This window comes from Pteropus vampyrus, unplaced genomic scaffold (genome assembly GCF_000151845.1).
Source record: "Pteropus vampyrus isolate Shadow unplaced genomic scaffold, Pvam_2.0 Scaffold435, whole genome shotgun sequence".
Classification (NCBI taxonomy): Eukaryota; Metazoa; Chordata; class Mammalia; order Chiroptera; family Pteropodidae; genus Pteropus; species Pteropus vampyrus.
In genome coordinates this window covers 84,957-104,868 of record NW_011889216.1, presented here as the reverse complement: position 1 = coordinate 104,868, position 19,912 = coordinate 84,957, and the positions used below count along the sequence as shown (strand labels likewise).

The window sequence follows — 19,912 nt, the reverse complement described above, 5'->3', positions numbered from 1 at the left end:
CCTTTTGTATCTCTCATTCCCTTTCTGCCTGCAACCTGATGTATAGTTCTTTGGTGGTTTGTTATACAGCTCACTAAATCTTCTCTTATATATAATAAAGTTGAGGTGAATGGTATGGCTCAAACAATGAAGACCCCACTCATAGAAGGTGGTTGCTATCCCTGTCCGTGGAGACCCCCGCACTGCCCCTAACTATAGTGACGGTGAGTTCCCTGTAAAAAAGGCAGGTTTCTCTTTAGACCATGCCTAGGAAGCTTCTGCCTTTGGCCTGGCCTTGCTTAAGCCTGCTTTCCCTTCTTTCTCTCGTACAGTGTACACGATTGGGCTCTCACCTGAGCATGCTGCTAGGCCAGTATCAGCAGTTCCAGAGCAGTGCCGACAGCCTGCAGGTCTGGATGCAGGCTTGTGAGGCCAGTGTGGAGAAGCTCCTCTCAGATACTGTTGCCTCTGACCCTGGGGTCCTGCAACAGCAGCTTGCAACAACAAAGGTAAGCCAGGACACTGGCCATTGTATTGCATTACTTAGAGTACCCCAAAGCAAAGCTAATACTGGCATAGGTTAAATGCCGTGGTTGGGATTCTTTGGACAAGATCTGATCCCTAAATACTTTAATATCTGTGGCTGTGGATAAGCTGAGAATTACTCTATAAGATGCTTAGTAACTCTAGATTCCTAGAACCAGCTTTGGTTACTCACTCAGATATTTTTCTTTTGTTCTTTTTCATGGACAAGCAGCAGTTGCAGGAGGAATTGGCTGAGCACCAAGTACCTGTAGAAAAGCTCCAAAAAGTAGCTCATGACCTCATGGAAATTGAAGGGGAGCCAGCCCTAGACCACAAGCATATTCAAGAAACTACAGGTATGAAGCAGCAACAGTAATAGTGCTCTCTCAATTCCTAGTATGTACCTCTGTTTTGTAATACATCACAATGTGTTGCACAAGTATCCGATGCAAGCTAGGTGCTGAGGATATAAACATGAATAATAGCTCACCCTCTAATGAACATTCTTGCATCATCGAAGTACCTTTGCATTCTGGCTTCAATCTCTGTTCCCCAGGCATTCTGCTTTCTAGCCACACACTACTTCTTTCCAAAGTAAACTGGTCATTTCTTCATTACTTTACTCCTGAAGTTTCTCCTGTTGCTTAGCTGATAACATTGCTTATCATGAAATCTTCTTTATGCTTCAAAATATAGCCAAGAGGTTACATTTTATAAAGTCATGATTACCACCCCCACCCCCCAAAAAAAGATATAAAAGATAAATAACCATTCTTATTTCTGGCTCTTCCAGTATAGAACTCCTAGTACCAAAATAGCACTTAGGATTTTATTTTCATGGTTAATTGTGATGTCCCTTCCTCTGCCTATGCTCTCTTTTAGAATTTTAAGTTTGTAGAAAGCAGGGACTTTATCTTGATTTATCTTTAGTCCTCAGCATCTAGGACAGACATGTTCTTAATGACAGAAATTCCTAGCACTTTGTAAGGGCTAAATAAATAGTGCTTATTGAATTTGGCTCAAATATTAATACCCTTTAAGCTTATTCCTTCTATTCATCTTGATGTCTGTTATTATAATAAACATGTGAGATTTAAATACATTATTTTTAAAAGCACAACTCAAAAATAGTCTCTACTCTCTTCTCATGGCCTTGATTTTCCAGGTTTCATACTTAGCCATTTCCAAAGTTTCTCCTGTAGCCTGGCTGAGCGCTCTGCTCTGCTGCAGAAGGCAATTGCTCAATCTCAGAGTGTCCAGGAAAGCCTGGAGAGCTTGTTACAGTCCATCAGGGAAGTTGAAAAAAATCTGGAAGAAGAGCAGGTGGCATCTCTGTCCTCGGGAGTCATCCAAGAAGCTCTGGCCACTAACATGGTAAGACCTCTACCCTGAGTTCCCATGAAGGTTATATTTGCCATGTTCCATAACTGCATCATTTTTGAAAAAGTATCAGAAGTCATTTCTATAAATCTTCTAATGAGACGTAGGGGTGATGGCTAATCCATGTGAAGATATTTCTACTCAATTTCTAAACCATTGTTAAACTGTAAGAACAGTGGTGATAGCAAAGTGATTTGGTGAAATTGGTTAGAGAACTAAGGGGATGAGATGCATGGTATTCTGAAGGCTCAGATGCAATCCTCCAACCATCTTTGAGGAGGTGAACATGTAGTTATTAGAAATTTATTAGTTTGTGACTCAGATATCCTAGAATAAGTGAGCCAGGAGCTGACAGACATGTTCTTGATGACAGAAATTGAAGCAGGATATTGCTCGGCAAAAGAGCAGCTTGGAGGCTACCCGTGAGATGGTGACCCGATTCATGGAGACAGCAGACAGCACCACAGCAGCAGTGCTGCAGGGCAAACTGGCAGAGGTGAGCCAACGCTTCGAGCAGCTCTGTCTACAACAGCAAGAGAAGGAGAACTCCCTAAAGAAGCTCCTGCCCCAGGCAGAGATGTTTGAACATCTCTCTGATAAGCTGCAGCAATTCATGGAAAACAAAGGTCGGATGCTGGCCTCTGGAAATCAGCCAGATCAAGATATTGCACACTTTTTCCAGCAGATCCAGGTGAGGATTATCTCCCAGATTAACAGAATAAAGGCAAAAGAAGGGCAAGGGAGGGGACCAACATTTACTGAGCATACAATATGTCAATCAGTATACTGGAAACTTTACCTGCACTAACTTAAAGAATTGTCACAACCATCCTTTAAAGCAGGCACTGTTTTCCCATTTTAAAAAAACATAGCCTAGATTTTAATTTTCACTCACATTACATGTTCAACCCAAATTAGCAAGTTACTCATCTCATCATGGTCACTCAGGGACTCAAGTTGATGGAAACTTCATCCTGACATAGCTTCCATAATTATCGCTTCACTGGGAAGAGGGGATATCATATATGTTCACATTTTATTAGTCAAAGCAAGTTTCACTGGACCACATCTGACTATGGTGAAATGTAATCCTACCATGTACCTAGAATGTGCAGAAATAGAAATATTTGGTGAGAAGGATTACCTACCACGGATATGTATGTATGTACAGGAGCAGAATCGCTGGGTTATAGTATATGCATGTACTTCATCTGACCAAGGAGTGGCCAACTCGAGCTCTCAAATGGCTGCACCATTCTGTTTCACTGGTCTACCTAGTTATATAGCGTACTATTTTTAATTATAGAAGCTTCATGGTATGTTTAATATCTAAGACCAGTCTTCCTAATTACTTTTTTTTCTTACAGGCTTTTTCATAGCTATAATTGCACATTTGTTTTTCCATATGAACTTCAGAATCAACTTTATTAGTTCTAGAGAGAAAAAGTTGGTATTTTTATTTGGGTCGCATTAAATTAAGCTATTCATACATGCATGTATACGTACATACACGTATTTTTATGGATCTTTCCTATTTATTTAGATCCGCTTTTGTGTCTTTCAGAAGTTTTTTAAAGTTTTATTCATAAAGGTTTTATACGTTTCTTGTTAGTCGACTCCTAAAGCTGTACCTTTTGTACTGCTATTGTAAATGAAGTTTTCATTCTTGATTTTCATATGTTGGTTTTATGTCCTGCTATTTATTGAATTACTTCATTGTTTGGTTTAGTTGTACTGTTGATTCTTTTGGGTTTGCAAGTATCTTTTCATGTAATCTGAAAATATAGTTTTACCTCTTTTTCAAATGTTTATGCCGCACATTATTTTCTCTTACCTAATATCTTCAATACAGTGTTAAATAATAATGGAGAGAGTGTATTTGCCTGTTTTACAGGAGAAGAGATAGGCTGTAGAATCTTAGAGAAGTTTAATAGCTTAAGATCACAAGCTAATAAGTGACAAAGCCATGATTGACTTTCAGGGGTTGTTTTTTGTTGTTGTTGTTGTTGTTGTTGTTGTTTTTTGACTCCAAAAACCTCCACTCTGTTACGCTGTCTAGATATCTTCCATCTTTTAGTGTATGTTTACTTATAAGGACCAGAGGACTTAATACATTTCCTGTTTGCTTGACAGGAGCTCAATTTGGAAATGGAAGACCAACAGGAGAACCTTGAGACTCTCGAGCATCTGGTCACTGAACTGAGCTCCTGTGGCTTTGCACTGGACCTGTCCCAGCACCAGGACAGGGTACAGAACCTCAAAAAGGACTTCACAGAACTCCAGAAGACAGTTAAAGAAAGGTGAGTTCTCAAATACATTGGTCAGTGTTGAGGAACTAATTTTTTCTTGCTGTTGAGTGAAATGATTATCTGTTCCTTCTTCACTAGAAAAGATGGCATCAAGAACTCTGCTAATGAGTCCTAGTGGGTTGAAAAGTGCCTCTTTCAGCCACAGCTACCCAAGCTACTTGATGCTTAGTGGTTTTTCTATTACTAACTAATTCCTTCTCTGTAATGGGGCTCAGTTCCTCTCTGTACCATCAAAAACCCAGGCTACCTGAACCAAATAGAACAAATTTGGGAGACCAGGTAGGATTGTGGCAGGATTTGAAATAAAGAGAAAAATTAGAGGAGATTTCCCAGGCATAATTAAAGGTTATGTTGGCACTCACCTTGCTTGTTTTGACCACATTTAAGTTGCTGTTTTAGAGGAGTGTCTGTATTCTTTTAAGGCAAACATGGAAATATATGACAAAGGTGGCTGGTTTCAGGTTATCTGCTCATTGTTGAAAAGCCATGATTCCTCTATTAGAAAACCTCACATAGATGTAAGAGCTTGATAAGACTTTTTCTCTTGGTTTAGCCATAAATATAATAGCAAATATTGGCATTATTGATTAGAGGAAAGCAATTGCTCAAACCAATACTATAAGCAGCAGGTTATTTAGTGAAAGGGAGGCGGACAAAGGCAAGAAGGCTTTGTGTTTCTTCCCCTATGCTGAGGACCTTTTAGCTATTTGAGGAACCAGAATACCTGGCTTGAAGTCTGATAAATGTGGCCATTTCTAAAACTGAATTCCAAAAAGTACACCGATATATAAAATAAATCAAGGAGAAAGGAGAAATCAAAATCCTTTCTCCTTGATTTATTTTATATATCGGTGTACTTAGCCTAACTTCTTAGAGTTTCATTTTTAGCATCTTAATTACTAAAGGAATTAGCATTTGATTAGGCCTTGAAAGAGTCAAATACCCAAAAAGTAACAGAGCCGGACTTGGGATCCAAAGCCTGCATTCTTTCCACTGTATCCTAGTACCTAAATAGCAGGCTCCCTTTAGTTTTTCTCACTTTCACTTTGGCCTAGAGTAAGATTGAAGACTTCTTTCCCCAGAAATGTCCAAACAAGGGCAACAGATTCCTTAGTTTGATGCTCTCCTATATTATATGTGGTTGTTTAGCCAGAGCTGCTGTGGAAAAAATGATGGAAAGGAAAGGCCCTGTTAGGAAACCGATGCCTAGAATCCAAGAATGAACCTTGTTTTAGTTCAAGTTAACTTTCCACATAGCTTAGTTTCGCAAGTAACAAAACGTCTTCACTGACAGAGAAGAAGATGCGTCATCTTGCCAGGAACAATTGGATGAATTCCGTAAGCTGGTTAGGACCTTCCAGAAATGGCTGAAAGAAACTGAAGGGAGTATTCCACCTACAGAGACTTTCATGAGTACTAAAGAGCTGGAAAAGCAGATCGAACACCTGAAGGTAAGCGAACAAAAAGATCTCTAGGAATCAAGCTAGACAGCAGTTTAGAAGCGTGTATGGACTCATCTCCAAATGTGGTGGAGAAGTGGTATGAGAAATGCAATTTATCCATCTGCATCAATATAGAAATTCCCACCCACCCCTACCCAAGCACTAAGCACCAAAACATCTCCTATTTAAAAAACCAAAACAATAATCTGGGTGGGACTAGGACTTGTAAAGTTTCAGCAATTTCTTAGATGCCTCTCATGCTTTGGTGCATCATAAAAAAGACAGACAGTTGCCAAACTCCGTCCTTAAGAAGCTTAACCTCTCATTGTATGTTTGAGAATTAAACAATTATATGCGAGCCAATGACTAGATATATGATTATGAAATCAAGGAGATAAGAACTAGTACTACAACTAATAAAGGAAAGGTTAGGATCAGATGTTTGGAAGGTGCCTTCAAAGGTAGAACACCGTTTTCCTATCCTTTGCAGAGTCTTTCTGTACCATCTTTGATTTGTAGTCATCTGGCCTCTGCTTGTACTTCTAACACATCTCTTCTTGTTGAAACCAGCCTCCAACTAACTCTTATGCATTCATCCTTATTATCTTAGTAAAGCAGGATTTATCTTGAGCAGATGAAAGAAAAGAGTTTGATTGCTTTAACAGAAGAGAGTACCAGGAGCATTTGGTGTAGGGAATTCACTAGGACAGAAGTTTCCCAATTTCTTGGTTCATAGTACCCTTATGTTTCAAGAAATTTTTCATGGCAGCACAAAGGCCAAAAACAAAAATAGAAAACCTCACTTGCCAAGTGGTCAGGTCCAAACAACTTAATATAGTAGTTGTTCATATGGTGTCCAACAGATGTCACTGTATTTCTTTCAAAAATTTAAGATGTCCTGTGAGTCAGTGCATAATTTGAGAACTGTGGCCCTTTGGAGTCAAGAGTAATTAATAAAAATTGGCAGCTATGAATTGATAAGGTTCAGTTTGAAGTTAGGCAGCATGAGCTTGCTAGATGTTCATGGCTCTCTGTCTTTCTCTGTTGCTGCTCTCCAGCTTTAAGTCAAAAGCAAACTAATTATCAGGGAAATTCAGTGCGGAGGAAGGGATTGAAGGCAAGGATGGTGTCCCTATTTTAGAGTAAAATCTTATTACCATGGTAGGCAGTCCACATCTTAGACACAATATGACTTGGTACTTACTTAAGTGTTAAAACAGATGCCATTATTTCCTATCTTAAACCCAATAAAAAGTTCCCTTGAAAATGCAAAGTGTAGCCTATGATTCTGTATATGTCTCTACACATCACTGTTTAGCTCCTCATTTTACTTTGCAGAGGCCATTTCCTTTGTATTCTTTACATGCATGCTGTTACCTTTGGCCACTTGGCAACCTCTTGTCTTAACTCAGAGCTTTCCTCCCTCTAGCCAGAGTTAGTTGTATCTCCTCTTGTGTTCTCAAAATTTACTGATTGTCTATATTTCTGTAATAGCAGATATTACATTACAATGCAATTGATAATCTGAACTCTTGGCTTTAGGAACTGTATCCTTATTTTGTATTCCCAGTGTCTAACATGATGCCTGGCCTATAGTAAATACTCATTAAATAATGAATGAATGAACGAATGAATGAATGCGAAGGTCCTGATTATTTCAAGGTATCATTCTTTCATACCTGGCTGTCTAAGATCTTGAAATGGCTCAATATATGAGGATGGTCTTTTAATTCATCATAACTAGGGAGTATATATAGAAGAACAGACATCCCCACTTATGAGGAGAAAGCTCTCAGATGTTACATTTAGCTTTTTGTTCTTGAAACAGGGTCTCCTAGATGACTGGACAAGTAAGGGAACTTTGGTAGAAGAAATCAATTGCACAGGCACATCTTTAGAAAATCTCATCATGGAGATCACAGCACCTGATTCCCAGGCCAAAACAGGTGAGTGCAGGCTCTGAAACATATAGAGAATAAACCTCATTCTTTGCTTTGGTCTTTGGTGATGACCTCTTATTTAATAAAAGTCAGAATCAAGGTCGGCTATGAGAACAAATGGGGATCCATGAAGCAGTCTTCCCCACTCAACCTGATCTATTTCTCATTTGCTGTATAACATTGCTCCATTTTACAAAATCTCTTCCTGCGATGGGAAAAAGTAAAGGGACTAGTTGGCCCGCTTAGAACTGTCAAATGAACATAGAAATATTAAAACAGAATTTTCTATCTTGAGGAATTTCTCTCTTTTGTACATGTGAATGGATGGCTACACATCATCTTTATACTGGGATCAGCTCTGGATGATATAAATGTGATATTTGGGGAGAGGCTAATATTTAGGAGTTAGTATGGGTACACCAGGGACTGACACGTCTCTTGGAAGTAGATACAAAGATTGTGCCTAGATACCTGAATAATCTCTGGCTGCAAATTAAGTCTTTCAGACAAATTCATTATGAACTCAGTCACTTGCTGGTTGTTAATTGATATCTTGTAGGTTTTATTACCAGACGATGTTAGTGTACTCTTATAGCCACTTAAATAGTAAAGGAAAAGTTTACACTCCTTTTCCTGAGAATGGCTACTTTTCTACCATATCCTAAAGTTTAAAGATCTCTTAGAACTCCCCAGAACTTCAGTATTGAATTGCATTCAACATTGAATTATTTAATAATGACAACAGTTCAGGGAATTGGTGATTCTTATATTCTGACACATAAACCTCTAAATTCAGTGACTTAGCGTATGACTACATCAGGAGTTAGCAAACTTTTTCTACAAAGGGCCAGATAAAAAATATTTTAGCCTTGCGGGCCATGTGGTCTCTGTCACATCTATATGCCTCTGCCATTGTAGCACAAAAGTAACCACAGAGAATATAAATGTGCGGGCGTGTCTGTGTTCTAATGAAACTGTGTACAGAAATAGGCAGAGGGTCTGATATGGCTGGTGGGCTATAGCTTGCTAACTCCTGGTTGTTCAAACTTTCTAAAAGCACCAGAATCTCTTTTTTTTTTTAATTAAATTTCATGTAGAACTCTACTACAGAAAGCAAAGAAAGAAAGATATTTTGTGGGCATAAATTTCCCTTATAAGTTCATTTTAGTCTTTCTTTATTATGAAATCCATTAATGAGAATATTGAGACTTATCTTTGTAAACATAAAAAATTTTTAAAGAGGCCTGTTGGTTGACAGCATCATCTGATTTATTTATTTCTAAATTTTGTTTGGTTGCCTTGCATCCAGAAAATATGGTTCACACAGATAAATGGTTGAAAATGATGACAAATGTTTTTTTAAAATTTCACTCTACGTTCTCAGAATACTCTTTGATTAAACTAAACTAGAAGCTTGAAAGTGATATAATGAGAAATTCTTGTTTCAACGTTAATTCAACAAGAATATTCATTGAGGGCTCACATTTTTTTCTTAAACATGGAAGGCACCTAAAACTGGCACTGAGGACAAAAATTGTCTATAACCCAACATCCAACATCATTATGACCTGAATTCTATTATTAGACAATTCTACCTTGATGAGACCCTTCTCTGAGAAGATGGGCCTCAACCTTTCTTTCTTTCTCTTTCTCTTTTTTTTTTTTTTTGCCTCAGCCTTTTTTGACATTTTATTTAATGTAGTACACATATGCTGTATGTTTTTCTTTGTACATGAATGGACATGTGTAAGTTTGAATATTATAAAATGAGTGCTGGTGAAGAGCTACAACCTTCCAATCGATGACACTCAAAGAACTTAAAATGTATACATCAGGAGCTTCTTTGCTCTCCCCCCAAAAGGAGCATACACTTGGCCCTCAGTATTCACATCTGCAATTCAACCAATAGCAGATCAAAAATATTTGGGAAAATGTCACATTGTTGCAGACATGTACTATGTAGTTAGGCCTGTGATGGTTGCATCTGTACTGAACATGTGCAGACTTTTTTCTTGTCCTCTTCCCTAAACAATACAGTATAACAACTATTTACATAGCATTTACATTGTATTAGGTATAAATAATATAGAGATGATTTAAAGTATATGAGAGGATGTGCATAAGTTATATGCAAATACTATACAATTTGATAGAAGGAACTTGACACCGTGGAGTTTGGTATCTGAGGGTGTCCTAGAACTATTCCCTCCGTGGTTACTGAGAGACGACTGTAAATTGGTTGTATCTAGTGGGTTAACATGTGGTTGAACATAATTGAATATGCACGTTTTATTGCCATTTCTAAGTAGTTCAAAATACATTCTGAATATTAAATTTGAACCAAACATTTACAGAGTCCCTAAAGAGTACCTCCTTAGGTGCTTTGAAAATCAGTTTGGAATCACCAGCCTGATTTTTCTCAAAGTTCTGTTCCAACTCTGAAAAACCATGAATGTTCCAGTTCCTTACATTTGTGTAATGCTTTTTGTTTCATAAAGTGCTTTCATATACATTACCTCACCACCTCTCTCCAGTAACCCCATGAAAGCTGACAAGATAGGTAGTATCATCTTCATATCCTAGGGAAGAAGGCTCACATATGGAGTTAGTGATGGTGTTGACTAGGACCTTCTTCACCTAATTACGAGTCCAGTTTCCTTCGGCTGTCACCACACTACAATTGAATATGATCTTTCTGTTTGATCCATTTTTTAATATAACTTGCACATGAGTTTTTTCCACAGCGAAAAATCAGGGTACATGAGTTTTATTCTGTCCTTTTAATGCAACATTATATCATGAATATTCTTCAGATTTCTGTTTAATCTTTATAATTATATGACCTAATATTTACTTAACTTGGGACACGCCTCCAAAATACAAGAAATCAACTTGGGGAGAACACAGGTGAAATTGTGGTAATTAGAAGCAGAACCAAAGGCCTAAAGCAGAATTCATGGGAACGTTTATGAGCCAAATCTATTGGCAATTAGAATTTGTTTTCTGATCTAAGAAGGAGAGCAGAAAGTCATGAGAGAAAAGATAAGGAATCTTCCTTTTGAAACAATATAAGAAGAGTTGGTTTTAATGTCATTATTAAAAGAATGGTACTTTTATGTCCTTGATTGTACATATTATTCATTTTTATTATGTTGAAAGACATTGATGTTAAAGTTGAACCTTTTGGCTTCATTATAAATCCTCATTCTAAAGGATGTCAAATAACATTCTAAAGACTTAATCATTTTACCAGTACTTCACAAAATTAGAGAAGGGTCCAAAGAATTTAAGTTGGAAATTTAAGAAGGGAATTTGGATTTCCTCTAGAAAGGGTTAGAAATCATTACTGCTAAGGAGCTGAAACACCTCAAGTAACACTTTGTTGCCTGGCAGCTAAAATGATTTGTCTCTTTCCATGAGTATGTTGTCCTGTGCTGTGTTAACTTCCTGATACCTGAGCTCAAAGTGAGTGCCAAAGAACAAATTCAGTGCCTCTATGTATTCCTAACACGTTTGTCTTGCCCTGTTTGTCTCTCTGTCCTTCTGCTCAGGTTCCATACTGCCCTCTGTAGGAAGCTCTGTAGGCAGTGTAAACGGATACCACACCTGCAAAGGTGAGAATGCCATTTCAACAGTGCCTCTTTGTTGGGTGTGTTAGGACAGTGTTCGTGTTTGCACCTGTGTATGTTTCCATATATGTGTGGAAGAACTGCTGCCAGGATGGGTGTGAGGGTAAAAATCTAGGAAGAAGCAAGTGCGATGCCTTTTTGTTTGCCAGCTATAGGCTAACGGGTTGGCAGCAAGTGAAATCAGATACTAAAGAAATAAAAACTGTACCACTAGGCCAAACCAATGAGGAAAGACCTTGAAGATAAAATATGGGAATCTTTGAATTTTAAAGAAGCTATACTAGAGGTAGTCTAGTCTACCCTCGACCTCCCAGTTAGGTGATTTCTTTGTAGTTCAGAGAAGAGAGAGCAGGAGAATGCCCCAGATCCTTAACTCCCCTCACTTTTGTTGTTCCCATGTTTTATTCATACATGTGAGTAATAATGCTGAAATCAAAAAGCAGATTAATGAGAGCTCTTTCACTCTGTGTATGCAAATAGGAACTTTTATGTGATTTAGCAGGAAGATAATCTCTAGTTCACGAGAAGGACTAGGAGAGATGCTTAATCCTGATGAGAAATTTAGTGTTTAGGAACCAGTGGGGTTGTTTGGAGAGCTATGCCCAATCTGATTTGTTTTTCTATGATACTAGATCTGACGGAGATCCAATGTGACATGTCAGACATAAACTTGAAATATGAGAAACTTGGGGGAGTACTTCGGGGACACCAGGAAAACCTTCAGGCTATCCTCAGCAGAATGCAGGAAGTTCAGAAGGAGACAAGCTCAGTGCTACAGTGGCTGGAATCCAAAGAGGAAATCCTAAAAGGCATGGATGCCTCTTCATCTCCAACCAAGACAGAAACAGTGAGAGCCCAAGCCGAATCTAACAAGGTATTGTTTACATTAGCTGCATCCCAAAAACTAAGGGGAAGAGACTGCTGCACCAGTGTTCCTGCCTGAGCCCAGGGACCTGAGAGTGAGACATGGCCAACCACCCAGGGCCATGGTGAGCAGCATGTTTGACTTTCAAATGAGGAATATGCCTAAACTCTCCTAGGGAATCTTCTTACCTATGAAATTAGAAATTTTTATAAATCAGATTCAGAAACAAAACCAGATGTGCTTGCAGAAAGAGAATAACCCTCCTCAGATGCATGAGCTCATTGAGAATGTGATTTCATTTTCTATATGATGCTTAAAACCAAACCATTCTCATAACAAGTGACTTTCCAGCTCTTGGAGGGATCTAAATATCTGTGATTGCAGTTCGTTCTTCAGATTGACACATTGGACTAGGAAGAACATCAGAAGAAATAAAACCATATAGAAAATCCTGTAAAATTTTTTTACCGTCTACAGCCATGCCACCCTGAACAAGCCCAATCCCATCTGATCTCGGAAACTAAGCAGGGTCGGGCCTGGTTAGTACTTGGATGGGAAACCACCTAGGAAGACCAGATGCTGTAGGCGTGAAAAATAAAAAATAAAAGATTGTAAACTGACAAGGTCCTTGCAATCTGTGAGGTCAACCAAGGGTTGCCTCACCTAAAAAAAAAATTTTTTTTTGCCAAAACTTTTTATATTCCAATTGAGCATAGCATGTCATCTCCAACTACATAAGCATCACCATTGTTGTCATCATCGTCATGATTGTATCTTGACACTTTTAGTTTATAGGGATTATTAATTCCTTCTTATTGGGTTCTACTGATGTGTTGTACATAAAAAAAATTTAGATACTACCATCTAGATTCTCATTTTAAATAAAAATTGAAGCAGAAAGGTTAAGTATCTTAAATAGCTAAACAGGTCATGGATAGAATCAGAATTAGAGCCTTGATAGCCACTCAACCTTCCACTCATTTCCTCCACACTCACATCTTTGTTTCCCATCCAGAAATCTCATGGCATACATGATGTTCTTTCCCTAGGCCTTCCTGGCGGAATTGGAACAGAATTCTCCAAAAATCCAAAAAGTAAAGGAAGCCCTAGCTGAATTACTAATAGCATATCCTAACTCACAAGAAGCAGAAAACTGGAAGAAAATGCAGGAGGAGCTCAGTAAGTTATCACATGGGTGTTACAAATTCACTTTGTCTAAACTGCTTGTCTTCAAAGCAAATACAGCATTTTAGCATATCCTATAAAAGCAGGAATTATTTTTAGTTAATTTTCATAAGCAAATAAGAAGTCCAGATAGGGTTAAAGAGTGAGCTTGATTAGGGAAAAAAATTTAGAGATTTCACACTCAAAGTGTCAGGAGTTTGGCTTTCTTGGGCAAGTCAAAGTGACAGTCTGCTGTAATCAAAAACTAAATAGAGCATTGATGATAAAAATGGGAAATAATCTAACTAGTCAATGAAAGGATTAGATAAATTATGCTGTGTTCATAATATTGAACTATAAGTAATGTAGATGAATATTGGTATGAAAATACTTATTGGCACAGAAGATATTCATAATATAGAAAAATTTTTTAAAAGGCTACGAAATAATATCTTTATAGTGTAAGATACTTTACATGCACTCATTTATGTGTGTGTATGTACTTCTGTGCAGTTTTATCCCCTGTCTAGTTTCATATAACTACTACCACAATCAAGATACAAAACTGTTTGTGTTACTTTAGTTAAAATTAATGGAAGATTATTTTTAACTTTAAAAAAATATTTAAACATTTAAATAAATAAGTCATTTCCTGTAGTATATTAGGAACATAATTTAGGGATCAGGCTTGTGGTTGATGAGAGTGAAGGAATATATTTTCTCATTTCCTCTCTACAGATTCCCGATGGGAAAGGGCCACGGAGGTGACGATGGCTCGGCAAAGGCAGCTAGAGGAATCTGCAAGTCATCTGGCCTGCTTCCAGGCTGCAGAATCCCAACTCCGGCCCTGGCTGATGGAGAAGGAACTGATGATGGGAGTGCTGGGGCCCTTGTCTATTGACCCCAACATGCTGAATGCACAAAAGCAGCAGGTCCAGGTGAGCAGTATAGCTGAATGCTTTCGAGCAAAGAAATTAGAGTCACATGAACCTGGGTTTGCATGCTGCTCTCAGCAAGTAGGTTTCATAAGTCCCCGGGCAAGTCATTTAGCCTCTCAGAGTCTTGATGTTTAGTTCAAATGAGATATTTCTAAAGTCTTTGTCATGGTGCCTGTCAAACAGTAAATCGTCAACAATTATTAGTAATATCATTAATAGTCAGTAAGATGAGTGATGTGAGAATGTGAACTTCTGACTAAATTGTAGAATCATATTTTACTTATAATCCCCAGTGATAGCCATCCACATTACTTAATGCAATAACTTATATCTTCTGGCTTTACTGAAAGCTTTTCTGCTGACCAAACCTCAAAAAAATTGGCTTAAGTGCCTAACATCATGAAATTTAGGCCAAATTATGTCATTTCCAATGAAATTCTGCCTAGAACCTTTCTTTGTTCTACATCCGCCCTAACTTGTTGCATTTCTTTTCACCATCCACCAAGTCCCCTAAATTGAGACCTAAGTAATTTTTGATAGAAAACTTTCTTTTAGCCCCTGCATGCAATTAATTATCAAGTCCCATTCAGTCAGTTTACAAATATTTTTCTAATCCAGTGGTTTTCAAACTTTTTGGTCTCAAAACCCTTTTATACACTTAAAACTTATTGAGGACCCCAAAGAGCTTGTGTTTATCTATTGCTATCTATGGATATTTACTATATTAAAACACTGAGGAACTTTTTAAATATGTATTAATTTTAAAATAATGATAAAACGATAAAATTAATATAAGTAACATTTTATATAAAAAATGCATTTTCAAAAACAAACATTTAATGAGAGTGGCATTGTTTTATATCTTTGCTAATCTCTTTACTATCTAGCTTAATAGAATTTTCTCATAGATTTTCATATCTGCTTCTGCATTCAATCTGCTGTGATAGCACATGTCTCTGGAAAACGCCATTGAACATTCATGAGAGAACAAGAATTTTAAAAGCAAATAACACCTTAGTATTCTTATAAAAATAGTTCTGATCTCATGGATCCCCTGAAAGAATTTAGGACTCCTGCGGGCATAATTCGAGAACCACTGTTTTAAATCCATCCCTTCTCCTCCATTCTAAATGCCTCCGGTAGGCTTAATCTCAGGCCTAAACCATTGCAACAGCCTCCTAAGGGGCTTCTTTGTCTAGTCTCTATTCCACACAATTATCAAGTTATCTCCTTAAATCATATATCTGAATATATTAAAATGCTTCAGTGGCTCTTGACTGCCTGTTAAAGTCCAAATACCTGCTCAATGCGATATATAAGAGTTTTCATAATCTAGTCCCAGTTTGTTTTGCCAACCTCATTTTCATCTCTGCCCCCATATACCCAGGTTTCTGCCCATACCAGATAATGTGTTTTTCCCCGAACATGTCGCACTCATACAGCCCTGTGCCTTTTCTAATCCTAGGGCCTCCCCTCAACCAGCCTTACTCTCTGCTCTTACATATTCTTTATTATGTCATCTGTGAAGCCTTTCCTGATTGCCCACTTCTACTTTTGTCAGCCCCTGTAGAATTAATCACCTTTACTCCTTGCTTTCACAGTTTCATGTTCACATTAGTGTTTTAACATTTTTACTTTTGTTATATTCTACTATAGTTTATTATTTACACATCTGTTATTCCTTGAGGTTGTGTCTTACTTATTTTTGTGCACTGTAAGTGCTGAGTACTTTCCATAAATTTTCTTATTTAATCCTTACAACAGCCAAGTAAGTACTTTACTATCCTCATTTTGAAGAAGAGGAAACTAAGATTTGGAGAACTTTTTAAAAACTTGCCTAAGTTTATACAGCTATTAAGGGATGGAGTCAGGATTTGAACCCAGACAGTCTGACTCCAGAACCTATAAATCCTAACTTTTTTGATGAGTAAAGCAGTGGATAGAAAAGCATAAAAAGGCATAGTACTTGTTTTAAAGAAGCTCATTATCTAATTGTGCTATATTATAATGTACAGATTGTATGTGCTGTTGGAATGCCAAGAAAGAAACTAAGAAAACAGAGGTATTGAGAGTTCAGACAGCAAGCCCAGCCAGTAATATAGCTGGCTCTGGGATCCAGGTGCCCAGTTCAGAAGCCTGGGTTTTGCCTGGCAAAGCTGATAAGTACCAATCCGGAAAACAAACTTTAATTTCCCAACCATGGCTGACCTTAGTAACCGACGTTAAAACAGAGTAGGACTGATAAGGAAAATAAATAAAATGGACATAATGATCCTTTCAAAACAAATTTTTATTCAGCAGTCAATATAAATAATATGTATATTCCTAATAACCTGGTCTTTGGAGTTTTTTGGTTTATGTTCAAAAGAAGTTAGTACTACTTGGCACAATCCAAAGTCAGTTTTTGTTTTGACACCATTTTTAGATCTGTCTTTTCTCTCTAAACATCCTGGTGTCGTTTCCATTACAGTTTATGCTAAAGGAATTTGAAGCACGCAAGCAACAGCATGAGCAGCTGAATGAGGCAGCTCAGGGCATCCTAACAGGCTCTGGAGATGTCTCTCCACCCAGCAGCCAAGTACAGAAAGAACTCCAGAGCATCAATCAGAAATGGATTGAGCTGACAGACAAACTCAATTCCCGTTCCAGCCAAATTGACCAAGCTATTGTCAAAAGCACCCAGTACCAGGAACTGCTCCAGGACCTATCACAGAAAGTGAAGGCAGTTGGACAGCGACTTAGTGGCCAATCGGCCATCAGCACCCAACCTGAGGCTGTAAAGCAGCAATTGGAGGAGACCAGTGAGATTCGATCGGATGTGGAACAATTAGATCATGAGATTAAGGAGGCGCAGACACTCTGCGATGAACTCTCAGTGCTCATTGGTGAGCAGTACCTCAAGGATGAGCTGAAGAAGCGTTTGGAAACAGTTGCCCTGCCTCTCAAAGGCTTAGAAGACCTTGCAGGTGAGTCGGGGTGAAGAGCACACTGCTGCCATTATTAATGGCAAACCAAAAGAAGGAGTGGTTTAGTGGTAGTTCCAAGAATCTAGAATGACCCTGTAGTATCTTTTGGACTCAGAATAGTGTTAATATATCCCTTTGTTCAGCTGCAGTGAGAGCTGGTCATTGCAGATTGATTGGGCATAAGGAATATGTGAAGCACTACATAGCATAATTCTAGAGATTCATGCTTATGGATGTACTTATAGGTGGAGTTACACACTTATTCCTTGCTAATGCTCACTTATTTTCTTTATACCATGCACTTATACACACGCATTTACAAAATTAGAACATGTTCTGGACTTCTTATCATGACCTTGTACAAGAAAAAATTTGTCATTAATTCATTGCCTTTTTTTCTGGAGACATTTTGTGCCTTTATACCAGCTTAGAAATAAAAGTTTACTTCTGTTACTTGGATCACCTTACAAGATTTAATGAGTATTAAATAAGATGTAGTAAGTGGGGGAGCCTAGCTATATGCCTCCTTTATGGTAGGCCTTCAATTAACCTTAGGTTCCTTCCCCTAAGATTAGACCTTATACTCTCAGCAAACATTTTAAATGCTTGATTGATTTAAATTTGATTTCCTCATTTCAGCTGATCGCATGAACAGGCTCCAGGCAGCTCTTGCCAGCACCCAGCAGTTCCAGCAAATGTTTGATGAGCTTAGAACCTGGTTGGATGACAAACAAAGTCAGCAAGCAAAAAACTGCCCAATTTCTGCAAAATTGGAGCGGCTACAGTCTCAGCTACAGGAGAATGAAGAGTTTCAGAAGAGCCTTAACCAACACAGTGGTTCCTATGAGGTGATTGTGGCTGAAGGAGAATCTCTGCTTCTTTCTGTACCTCCTGGAGAAGAGAAAAAGACTTTACAAAACCAGTTGGTTGAGCTCAAAAGCCAATGGGAAGAACTTAGTAAAAAAACCACAGACAGACAATCCAGGCTCAAGGACTGTTTGCAGAAAGCTCAGAAATATCAGTGGCACGTGGAAGACCTCATGCCATGGATAGAAGATTGTAAGGCCAAGATGTCTGATTTGCAGGTCACTCTGGATCCAGTGCAGCTAGAGTCCAGTCTCCTGAGATCAAAGGCTATGCTGAGTGAGGTGGAAAAGCGTCGTTCCCTGCTGGAAATATTGAACAATGCTGCTGATATTCTGATCAATTCTTCAGAAACAGATGAGGATGATATCCGAGATGAGAAGGCTAGAATCAACCAGAACATGGATTCTGTTACAGAAGAGCTACAGGCCAAAACAGGGTCACTCGAAGAAATGACTCAGAGACTCAAGGAGTTCCAGGAAAGCTTTAAGAATATTGAAAAGAAGGTCGAAGGGGCCAAACACCAACTTGAGATCTTTGATGCTTTAGGCTCTCAAGCCTGTAGCAACAAGAACCTGGAGAAGCTAAGAGCCCAACAGGAAGTGCTGCAGGCCCTGGAGCCTCAGGTAGACTATCTGAGGAACTTTACTCAGGGTCTGGTAGAAGATGCTCCAGATGGGTCTGATGCTTCCCAACTTCTGCATCAAGCTGAGGTCACCCAGCAAGAGTTCCTAGAAGTGAAGCAAAGAGTGAACAGTAGTTGCATGATGATGGAAAACAAGCTGGAGGGAATCGGCCAATTTCACTGCCGAGTCCGAGAGATGTTTTCTCAATTGGCAGACCTGGATGATGAGCTAGATGGCATGAGTGCTATCGGCAGAGACACTGACAGTCTCCAGTCCCAAATTGAGGATGTACAGCTATTCCTTAACAAAATCCAAGCTCTCAAGTTAGACATAGAGGCCTCTGAAGCAGAGTGCCGACAAATGCTGGAAGAAGAGGGGACTCTGGATTTGTTAGGTCTCAAGAGGGAGCTAGAAGCCCTGAACAAACAGTGTGGCAAATTGACAGAAAGGAGTAAAGCTCGTCAGGAGCAGCTGGAGCTGACACTGGGCCGTGTAGAGGACTTCTATAGGACATTGAAGGTACTCAACGACATGACCACCGCGGCAGAGGAGGGAGAGGCCCTCCAATGGATAGTGGGAACTGAAGTGGATATCATCAACCAACAACTAGCAGACCTTAAAGTAAGTCTTGCCCTTGTTTTTCAGTCTTTTCCTATCTAATATGTATATTTCTTTTCTTGTAACTTGGAAACTGATTGAGTATACATCTTAACTTCTGTCCCTGGTTTCATTATTCTCACTTCCATCACCATCAAAGCATAGTTTTTGGAAACTGAACAGTCTCTTGGACTTCTGAGCAATTAGTTTAAACATTTTTCTGTTAAAATTTATTTCAGTTTTTATAACCAATTAAGGGTATAGAAAGAAATGTCCAAATCTCATCTCTTAAGAACCTCCTCTTATGAAATTCTGATTTCAGATTAACTGATTTTATAATAGCAGTGCTTGTTTCTTCAGGTTTCTGTTTTTCAAATTGAGATATAAGAAGCCATAAGATAAACATGGCATGCTCACCTATCTAAAGTGTTGATTTTTATCACAGATTTCAAGGGAAAATTATTTGATTAATATATTATAGAATAAAATGCAGAATTCTCAGGATTAAATTAAAACATGACACTTGAAAGAAATTTTCCACTTATAGTAAGTAGCTTAAAATTACACCCCAGATTCCTCAAGAATACAAGTTCTCTGCCTATAGAGTTTGAGATATGTTGCCTTAGTTGCAAAAAAATATTTTAATTCTTTGAGTCCCAAGATTTTGTGAGTTTAATTTAAAACAACA

The 19,912-nt window shown here is 38.3% G+C and overlaps 1 protein-coding gene and 1 pseudogene across 1 annotated transcript in view; both read left to right on the top strand.

Annotated features, from left to right (window-relative positions):
- MACF1 (microtubule-actin crosslinking factor 1) overlaps positions 1-19,912 on the top strand; it is a 298,908-nt gene that overhangs the window by 203,931 nt on the left and 75,065 nt on the right. Inside the window, exons 39-51 of the mRNA XM_023523996.1 lie at positions 240-488; positions 737-860; positions 1,670-1,878; positions 2,258-2,575; positions 4,018-4,184; positions 5,488-5,644; positions 7,464-7,581; positions 11,127-11,189; positions 11,837-12,078; positions 13,119-13,248; positions 13,972-14,171; positions 16,642-17,137; positions 17,777-19,248. Coding sequence (XP_023379764.1) covers positions 240-488; positions 737-860; positions 1,670-1,878; positions 2,258-2,575; positions 4,018-4,184; positions 5,488-5,644; positions 7,464-7,581; positions 11,127-11,189; positions 11,837-12,078; positions 13,119-13,248; positions 13,972-14,171; positions 16,642-17,137; positions 17,777-19,248 — 3,945 coding nt within the window. The remainder of the gene's footprint in view (positions 1-239; positions 489-736; positions 861-1,669; positions 1,879-2,257; positions 2,576-4,017; positions 4,185-5,487; positions 5,645-7,463; positions 7,582-11,126; positions 11,190-11,836; positions 12,079-13,118; positions 13,249-13,971; positions 14,172-16,641; positions 17,138-17,776; positions 19,249-19,912) is intronic.
- LOC111732235 lies at positions 12,539-12,657 on the top strand (annotated as a pseudogene).